Genomic DNA, 10,000 nt, shown 5'->3' with positions numbered 1-10,000 from the left:
TATGCCTTTAAGTCGCCGCCCGCCTGTCTGAGACCATAGCATTAGTCTCTTCCTATTTACCTTCTTGATATGCTTTCCATGTTTCAGTATTGTATTTCTAAGTATTTCCTGTTCTGAATGTATGCTTCCAGGCCGCGCACCGCTCGATGAAACTTTAAATGACGTTTCTCTTCGTGTGTCTCTGTTTGCACTTTCATTCCCATTGTATATTCAAGCAGGTTTTGTGTTATTACTGCAGTGTACGACTTCAGTGCTTTTTTTTTTGTTCATATTCCTTTCTATCATTGTATGTCTAAATATAGCCATAAGCCCTTCCTACAAAAAGTATCACTGCAATTTTTTTCTATTATCAAAAATACACGATTGATATAGCTTTTAATTTTGGGTTAGTATCTTCTTCATTTATTTATATCAGTCTGCTGTGTAGTATTTCTTCTAAAACATTAGTATTTTTCTGCTATACGGAAAAAAAGACAAGCTAGTGATTTTTTTTTTTACTTAAACACACACACACACACACACACACACACACACACACACACACACACACACACACACACACAGTAAACAAAACAAATTAACGAATATAATTATGAGCTAAGTATCATCTCTGACGCCTCCTCCTCCTCCCCCTCCTTCTTCTCTTTCCCCCTCCTCCTCCTCTCTCCCTTCCTCCTCCTTCTCTCTTCCCTCCTCCTCCTCCTCCTCTTCCCCTCCTCCTTCTCTTCCCTCCTCCTTCTTCTCCTCCTCCTCCTTCTTTCTTCCCTTCCTCCTTCTTCTTCCTCCTCCTCCTCCTCTTCCCCCTCCTCCTTCTCTTCCCCCTCCTCCTCTTCCTTAACCTCCTCCAATCCAATCACCCCGTCTGTCTCCTCCGTCGCCTCGTCTTCCTGCAGCCGAGCGAAAGTCCGTGACGTGTGAGGTGAATGTAAACACAATAACAATGACGAACAATAATCTTAGAGGGAAATAATGTTGCTGACGCGGCGGTTTTGGGAGTCCGTTTTGGCCTGCCCGCCCCTTGGAGGAGGGAGAGGGAGGAGGGGAGGGTGGGGGGAAGGAGGGGGAGGAGAAGGTGAGGTAGTTATAGGACGTCAATTTTCTCTCCTTTCTCCCATCTTTATCGATACTCATTTTTCTTCTCTCTCTCTCTCTCTCTCTCTCTCTCTCTCTCTCTCTCTCTCTCTCTCTCTCTCTCTCTCTCTCTCTCTCTCTCTCTGTGTGTGTGTGTGTGTGTGGTGTGTGTGTGTGTGTGTGTGTGTGTGTGAGAGAGAGAGAGAGAGAGAGAGAAAGAGAGTTACACAATACGTCTGACCCGAGTCCCTTCTGTCAGCCACCACACACACACACACACACACACAGACATACACGACAAACAAACAAACAAACAAAACATACACGCTCAAAACACCACCACACACGTACAGATGAACGAGAACGATTGAAGCCGCGTCTTAAAACTAATCACTTTGGGCGTTGCTTCGTTATAGTTTAAATTTAATCATCGTTCATTCACTTCTAATGGATGGCTTAAATGGAGCGTGCATCCTAAGAGCCCTTCACAACGGCCTTTATTAACTTCTTTACTCCTCTGTACATTCATCAGGTCATTCATCTTTTTCATCATTTTAATGGGCTTTTTTTATTATTGTTTCCTTTTTTTGTGCCCTTGAGCTGTCTTTGTTGTAAAAAAAAAAAAAACTCATTCTTTCGTTAATCCATCTATTCATCTTTCTTTCCCCGTTCGGAGCATAAATTCACTTGAACTCTTATTGAAACACTCGACAGCTCTTCAAACATCCTGTCAACATATGTAAAAATAAATAAGATACGTACGCATTTATAAATATCTAGACCAGGACATTTTAACATTTTATTCACTTTCTATATTGCTTATCTTTACATCTAGGACCATCTAGTTATTCTTGATATTTGTCAGGCAAGATTAAAGGATAGCAACCATTCACTTATAATCACTCGGTATTCTTGGTATTGTTTGGCAAGATGAATCAATGACATTTGTTACCAATGCCTATTCTTGATACTGTTAGGCAAGATATAATGATAGCAACCACATACAATCACTCGGTATTCCTGGTATTGTTAGGCAAGATGAGAGGGGAACAGCCACTTATAACCAATGCCTATTATTGATACTGTTAGGCAAGATATAATGATAGCAACCACATACAATCACTCGGTATTCCTGGTATTGTTGGGCAAGATGAGAGGGGAACAGCCACTTATAACCAATGCCTATTCTTGATACTGTTAGGCAAGATAAAATGATGGCAACCACGTACAACCACTCGGTATTCCTGGTAATGTTAGGCAAGATGAGAGGGGAACAACCACTTATAACCAATGCCTATTCTTGATACTGTTAGGCAAGATATAATGATGGCAACCACATACAATCACTCGGTATTCCTGGTATTGTTAGGCAAGAAGAGAGAACAACCACTTATAACCAATGCCTATTCATAATTCTGGTAGACAAGATAAAATGATGGCAACCACATACAATCACTCGGTATTCCTGGTATTGTTAGGCAAGATGAGAGAAGAACAACCACTTATAACCAATGCCTATTCTTGATACTGTTAGGCAAGATATAATGATAGGAACCACAAACAATCACTCGGTATTCCTGGTATTGTTAGGCAAGATGAGAGGGCAAAACTTAAGAATAACCACTCCAAACCAATATTCGTAGTAATTTAGCACGTGAAAGAATTAGTATTATAATGCATTTTCGTATACGTTTTACCTTGGGGAGGGGCCAGGGGGGCAAGCCTCTTTAATTATAGAGTTAGGTGGCTTGGATTTTCTAAGTCCATTGTTATTGTTTCACAAGCGCCTCTATACACAGACTGAGCCTCATACCTGCCTTGCAATGCACCCTAAAAACTAGTTCCTAAGTCAGTAATATCCAAAATGCGCATGGATTATAACGATTTCGGACAAAAAAACGGTCTTTTAAAAGTTTTACGTTATTTTTTTCTCTATATTTAAGCAAGATGGCGCCACTATAAACACACGCCTGCGCCAGAACGGGCTGGGCCGACCATCAGGCCCCACCTGGAAGAAGCCTTGGGCCGACCATCAGACCCCACCAGGAAGATGCCGACCGGCGCAACAGGCAGCGACGTAAAAAAAAAAAACTAATGCCGCAGCTATTTGTATTTTCTAATACATTCGTAAAATATTACTACGCGAGGGTATCAGCGGCGGCACCTAACGGCGGGTTCCTGAAGTCAGTTGTTTTCAAGCCGCCATAATGGATGGAAGGCCCTACACTCACTCCCTCAAAATATCCGTCTACTTTACCTTTCGGTAAGTGTTAACTGAGTATTTAACCTCTTTATTGGTGTGCATGTAGGTTGACAAAAAGACCGATTACTATCCCAGTACCGGGTCCAACAAAGACACAGGCGTGTCAAGTGTGACATGGTGTGACAAGCACGTGTCAGAAAACAAACGGATATTGTTCAATGCGCGATACTTATAGTGGAATTTGAGTAAAATGGAGGCCAGGGTCATACGTAGCAGTCGGTAGGTCACTCCCGCGTCAGTTAACAGCAGGAGCGTCAGTTCGATCAGGATGACAGCTGTCACAAATCTGTTTTATTTTGTACCTTAAACTACTCGGTAAAAATTATCTAGCATCAACTTACAAGAAGTGGACGGGTTAACCGTCAGTATTGTACCATATGTAATTATGAAACATGACATTTCCCAAGAGTTGCTCGACTACGATTGGGGTGGTGGGGTGGGGGTTCAACTACGCTGACCATCCAAGTACACGCCCTACACTCGTCAACAGACCCGCTGCGGCGGCTGCTACGTCATATAGGAATAGATTACAAGAGTATACGTTAGGGAATCTCCTTTCTTTAGAGACTAGGGATTTTTCCCGATTTTGGGGATTTTTGTAGGGACATTTTGAAAGCCCATTTTTGAGTGATTTGGCCGTCCACCACCAAAACCACTGTTCCCTACAGGGATTAATCGAGCTAACGACCACCAAAACCACAGCTCCCTAAAGGGATTAATCGAGCTAACGCCGCCGCCGCAAAATAGCTCGCATTCATTATCTACCGTATGAAGCATCACTTGGTCTTCATATATTTTTTTTCTACAAACGTTTGGTTAGCGGCGGTACGCTTGGTTAGCAACGGTACGCTTGGTTAGCGCTGGTACGCTTGGTTAGCGATGGTACGCTTGGTTAGCGATGGTACGCTTGGTTAGCGATGGTACGCTTGGTTAGCGATGGTATGCTTGGTTAGCGACTAGCCCACGCATGTGAGACCAGGTCCACCACGCGTGGTTATTTTTTTTTTTAGAACACGTAGCCCAACGGCTGCCGTGCTGAGGGCCGGGTATAGCCCGGGCCTGTTCAGTCCGAGTCCCGGATGACCTTGAGTCATGGCTCAGGGCTGTTTTGGGGTGGTTAGCGATGGTATGCTTGGTCTTGATTTAGGGATTTTTCTAGAGAAGTTTTGGAAGGCCATTTTTCAGTGAGATGGGCTCCCCCCCCCAATACCCCGGTTCCCCACAGTTCCCCAGGCTTGTCTTGGGGGATTGGGGGGGCTGGGGTGGTGGAGGGGGTGGAGTGGTGATTCTTAAGATTTACCCATGATTCTGGTAGGCAAGATATAATGATAGCAACCACATACAATCACTCGGTATTCCTGGTATTGTTAGGCAAGAAGAGAGAAGAACAACCACTTATAACCAATGCCTATTCTTGATTCTGGTAGGCAAGATAAAATGATGGCAGCCACTTCTGACCACTGAGTATTTTCGTATTCGCACCCAAGATGAGATGATAACCATCTCTCTATCATCTGACAGCTATTTGACGCGCGCTATTTTTTGCTACGCCTTGCCTCATCAGAGTTAGGCCGCCTGTTAAAATGAGGTAACGAACTGACATTATGCTCTCAAGCCTCGATACACCGCATGATGTAACACCTCATGGATCAACAACAGCTGGAGTCATTCCCACCAGCACCAGTACCACCCACCACCAGCAGTAACAGACACACCATTACGTACCACCACCACCAAGACCGCATGTAATCACCACGTCAAACGCTTCAGTGCCTACAAGGAAGTCAGTTCACTAGGTACTACTATTACAACAACTACAATTACTAATGCTACTGCTACTAATTTGCTTCTCTTAAACTCATGGAACGTATGTGTGTGTGTGTGTGTGTGTGTGTGTGTGTGTGTGTGTGTGTGTGTGTGTGTGTGTGTGTGTGTCTCTCTCTCTCTCTCTCTCTCTCTCTCTCTCTCTCTCTCTCTCTCTCTCTCTCTCTCTCTCTCTCTCTCTCTCTCTCTCTCTCTCTCTCTCTCTCTCTCTCTCTCTCTCTCTCTCTCTCTCTCTCTCGCTTCTCTCTCTCTCTCTCTCGCTTCTCTCTCTCTCTCTCTCGCTTCTCTCTCTCTCTCTCTCTCTCTCTCTCGCTTCTCTCTCTCTCTCTCTCGCTTCTCTCTCTCTCTCTCTCTCTCTCTCTCTCTCTCTCTCTCTCTCTCTCTCTCTCTCTCTCTCTCTCTCGCTTCTCTCTCTCTCTCTCTCTCTCTCTCTCTCTCTCTCTCTCTCTCTCTCTCTCTCTCTCTCTCTCTCTCTCTCTCTCTCTCTCTCTCTCTCTCTCTCTCTCTCTCTCTCTCTCTCTCTCTCTCTCTCTCTCTCTCTCTCTCTCTCGCTTCTCTCTCTCTCTCTCTCTCTCTCTCTCTCTCTCTCTCTCTCTCTCTCTCTCTCTCTCTCTCTCTCTCTCTCTCTCTCTCTCTCTCTCTCTCTCTCTCTCTCTCTCTCTCTCTCTCTCTCTCTCTCTCTCTCTCTCTCTCTCTCTCTCTCTCTCTCTCTCTCTCTCTCTCTCTCTCTCTCTCTCTCTCTCTCTCTCTCTCTCTCTCTCTCGCTTCTCTCTCTCTCTCTCTCTCTCTCTCTCTCTCGCTTCTCTCTCTCTCGCTTCTCTCTCTCTCTCTCTCTCTCTCTCCTTCTCTCTCTCTCCTCTTCTCTCTCTTCTCTCTCTCTCTCTCTCTCCACTCTCTCTCTCTCTCTCTCTCTCTCTACACTCTCTCTCTCTCTCTCTCTCTCTCTCTCTCTCTCTCTCCACACTCACCAGCAGGGAGGACAGGAACAAGCTGAGTCGCGTTGTGGCGGTGTGTGTGTGTGTCCCACGAGGTGCTGTCAAGAGGGAAGGATATTAGTTATGATAATAATAATAATAATAATAATAATAATAATAATAATAATAATAATAGAAGAAGCACTGAAGCAGCAACAAGAACAGCAAGCATGAACAACCTATACAATAATGATTAGCTACTATTACCACATTCCATCACACGAGCACCATTTTTACGACGGTACATCAGTAATGAGAAAAAACAACTCACAAATAGATAACATTCTCTCTCTCTCTCTCTCTCTCTCTCTTCTGAGGTTTTGACACCCACCCACCCACCCACCCACCCACACACACACACACCCACGTTTATTACAAATAGCCTAACTGCTAGCTTCAACACTGCCAGTAGCCCACGTTCAAACAGTCGTAAGTAGCACACCGTAACCTAGACGTGTCAATCTTAACGTTGGAAATGACACCAACGCAGTTTCATTCACAAGCTCACTACACTTTTTGTCACTATCAGCGTCAGGAAAGGTTACTACTACTAATCATTAATGTACACACACACACACACACACACACACACACACACACACACAGTTAATGGCATCTATACATCAAGACGTATGTACAAACGCATGCTAATGTTGTAGGATGCCAATATTGCTTCTGTTGTAGTATCACGAATGTCAAGCCTATTTGTCTACGTCACTAAATAACAAGCAACACGATACAACTATCATTCGAACCAGTGATCGCCTCTGTGATGTAACTCATATACGTAAAAAGTATGAACAATTCAAAACACTAACCAATAAAGAGCAGACACAAGATCCTTCTACTTTCACGTCTGCGCGATGACTGAGAGAAGGAGGCACCCACGTCGGCGTCTCCGTCGTCACCTACGCATGCGCAGAGGCAGAGGAGGAAAAGGTGGAGGATGAGGAAGAGGAAAAGAGAGGGATTTTAGGGCTTATAAACTTGATATTATGGTGGTTATTGTTATTTATGGCCGTATATATCATGAACCTACCGTTGTGTTGCGACGAGCGAGGTGTGAGGGCGGTGTGCTGCAGGGGGCGCTGGTCACTCGCACCTGTTGTCAGCCTTCAATGCACAACAAACAGGCTTTCCCGCGGAGGTCACGAGACTGCAGCCCGGTTCCTCCTTGCTTTCTCCTGGCGGACACTGGTACATTTGCCCCCCATCCCTCCCTCCCTACCTACCTACGCTCCTTAACAGCCCCCTCTCCTTTGCTCTCCATTCCTCCCCTCCACTTCCTTACCCCTCTCCCCCCCTTCTCTCTCTCTATTCCTTCCATCCACTCCCTCACCACTCTCCCCCCTTAATTCCTTGCTCTCCATGCCTGCCTTTCACTCCTTTACCCCCCCGCACCTCCCACCTCGTTCCCTCCCCCTCGGTCGCCTGCCCACGACCGCTCGTACCCATCAACCTACCCTCCCTCTTCCTATCCTGCCACCCCCAGATCCTTCTCCCTCTCTTTTCCAACCTCTTTCCCTTCGTCTCTCTCTTCCCACCCCTATGTCCCCCTCCCTTTCCTCCTCAACTCCTTCCCCTCCCTCTCTCTAACTTCCCACCCCTATGTCCCCCTCCATCTCTCTAACTTCCCACCCTTATATTTCCCTCCCTCTCCTCAACCCTTTTCCCTCCTCTTTCCTCCCTCCCCAAATCCCCCTCCTTTCCTCCTCAACTCCTTCCCCTCCCTCTCTCTAACTTCCTTCCCTTATATTTCCCTCCCTCTCTTCAACCCTTTTCCCTCCTCTTCCCTCCCATCCCCCAAAATCCCCGTCCCTTTCCTTCCCAACCCTTTCCCACCTCTTCCTTCCCATACCCATATCCTCCCTCACTCATTTCCATACCCTCCCTCTCTTCCTTTCTCTCTAAATCCCCCCCATATCACTCCTTTCTCTCCTTACATACCCTTCCTCTCTCCTCCCTTTTTCTCTAACTCCCCCTTCCATATCACCCCTTTCACTCCTTCCTATACCCCGTTCCCCCAATTTCCCCCTCCTCTTCCTTCTCTCCCGCGGCCAACGTTGCCAGATTGTCGTACTTAGCCTCGTATGTTTGCCGATTTCCTACCCAAAAACTTTCTCCTCCACCCCAATAACTTGTTTCATATAGAGTTATCGTAAAAATGGTTAATTATTGGTGTGTCTTGGCAATAGTTACGGGGTAGAAACCGGTAAATACGATGCTCCGAGTACGATAATAGGAAACGGTAAATACGATGCTCTGAGTACGATAATCTGGCCACGGTGTGAGTCCCGCCCTTCGTCACTACACGGATCACTAATATACCGTGGAACGAATCAGATCAGGGTCCGCGTCCTCCGTGAAGCACTGCACTGTACTATTTTGTAACGCTATTATATTCGCTACCACCCACCACTCAGTCCCTTTCGGTCCCTTTCAGTCCCTTTCCTCATTTCCTCCTCCGACATATGCCTTTCCTTCCCTCCCTGTGTCTCTTCCCTCCTTCCCTCTGCTTGTTGTTATGTTGCATGCCATCATCTCCGTCCTTCCCTTCCTTTCTTCCTTCTTTTCCTCTTCTCTCCCATTCATGCAATCCTTCCTTCCCACATTCTCTCCCTCCCTTCCTGTCTCTCCCATTTATACAATCCTTCCTTCCCACCTTCCCTCCCTCCCTTACTCTGTTTCCCCCATTCATGCAATCCTTCCTTCCCACATTCTCTCCCTCCCTTCCTGTCTCTCCCATTCATGCACTCCTCCAGTCCCACATTACGTCCTCCGCCTCCTCCTCTCCGTGCTCCTCTTCATTTACCTTCCACGATCTGTTTACTACTGTTTGTCTTTCTCTCTCTCTCTCTCTCTCTCTCTCTCTCTCTCTCTCTCTCTCTCTCTCTCTCTCTCTCTCTCTCTCTCTCTCTCTCTCTCTCTCTCTCTCTCTCTGTCCACTATTAAATACAAAAATAACAACAATACAATGATAACGATAGTAGTAATAGTAGTAACAGTAGTAGTAGTAATGATGATAATAATAATAATAATAATAATAATAATAATAATAATAATAATAATAATAATAATAATAATAATAATAATAATAATAATAATAATAAAAGACAGTAATAAAAAAAAAATCACTCATCCGTGGCTTCGTGCGGTGGTGAACGGAGAAAGTCTTTATTAGAGAGATGAACAAACAAGCAGATAGAAAGAAGACAGACAACACACACACACACACACACACACACACACACACACGACAATGAGACAAGACCTGATGTTTTCCTCTCTTCAAACACCATTGTCCCAGATTCACGGTCATTAACATATTACTGCCTCAATTATGATAGGGCGTCATTGTAATCTCTTATAATTAAGATGAAAGGCATTATAGACAACCAAAGTAATTACGGTGCACAGGTGTGTTGCCAGTATGTGAAGATTACAAGGTTATTTAGTGGTAGTAGTAGTGGAAATATAAGTGTTAGTATTAGTATTCGTGGAAGTAGTGCTAGTAGTAACAGAAGTAGTAATAGTAGTGTAGTAGTTGTAGTAGTACTCTTAATCATAGTCGTAATAGCAGCAGCAACTAGCAGCAGCAGCAACAGCAGCAGCAGCAGCAGTAGTAGTAGTAGTAGTAGTAGTAGTAGTAGTAGTAGTAGTAGTAGTAGTAGTAGTAGTGATAAGTGGTGACTACAACAACAACAACAACAACAACAACAACAACATATACAAAGCGAGCACACACACTAGTTTTCTCTTGTTATTACGAAACATAATTTAATGAATCTGTGATCTGTTATCCGCTTCTCTGCTTCATTTTCTTCCTCCTGTCACTGGGAAAAATGTATATAATGCAATCCCCTTCACT

The 10,000-nt window shown here is 44.9% G+C and overlaps 1 protein-coding gene across 1 annotated transcript in view; it reads right to left on the bottom strand.

The window, feature by feature from the left end:
* LOC126998311 (integumentary mucin C.1-like) overlaps positions 1 to 7,502 on the bottom strand; it is a 20,682-nt gene extending 13,180 nt beyond the window's left edge. The window contains exons 1-4 of the mRNA XM_050859798.1: positions 7,472 to 7,502; positions 7,172 to 7,234; positions 6,951 to 7,040; positions 6,127 to 6,191 (exon numbers count right to left, since the gene is read on the bottom strand). Coding sequence (XP_050715755.1) covers positions 6,127 to 6,191; positions 6,951 to 7,040; positions 7,172 to 7,234; positions 7,472 to 7,502 — 249 coding nt within the window. The remainder of the gene's footprint in view (positions 1 to 6,126; positions 6,192 to 6,950; positions 7,041 to 7,171; positions 7,235 to 7,471) is intronic.
* Positions 7,503 to 10,000: the final 2,498 nt, after the last annotated feature.

The sequence above is a fragment of the Eriocheir sinensis genome, chromosome 14 (assembly GCF_024679095.1).
Source record: "Eriocheir sinensis breed Jianghai 21 chromosome 14, ASM2467909v1, whole genome shotgun sequence".
Lineage (NCBI taxonomy): Eukaryota > Metazoa > Arthropoda > Malacostraca > Decapoda > Varunidae > Eriocheir > Eriocheir sinensis.
This window is presented reverse-complemented; position numbering and strand designations above follow the sequence as displayed.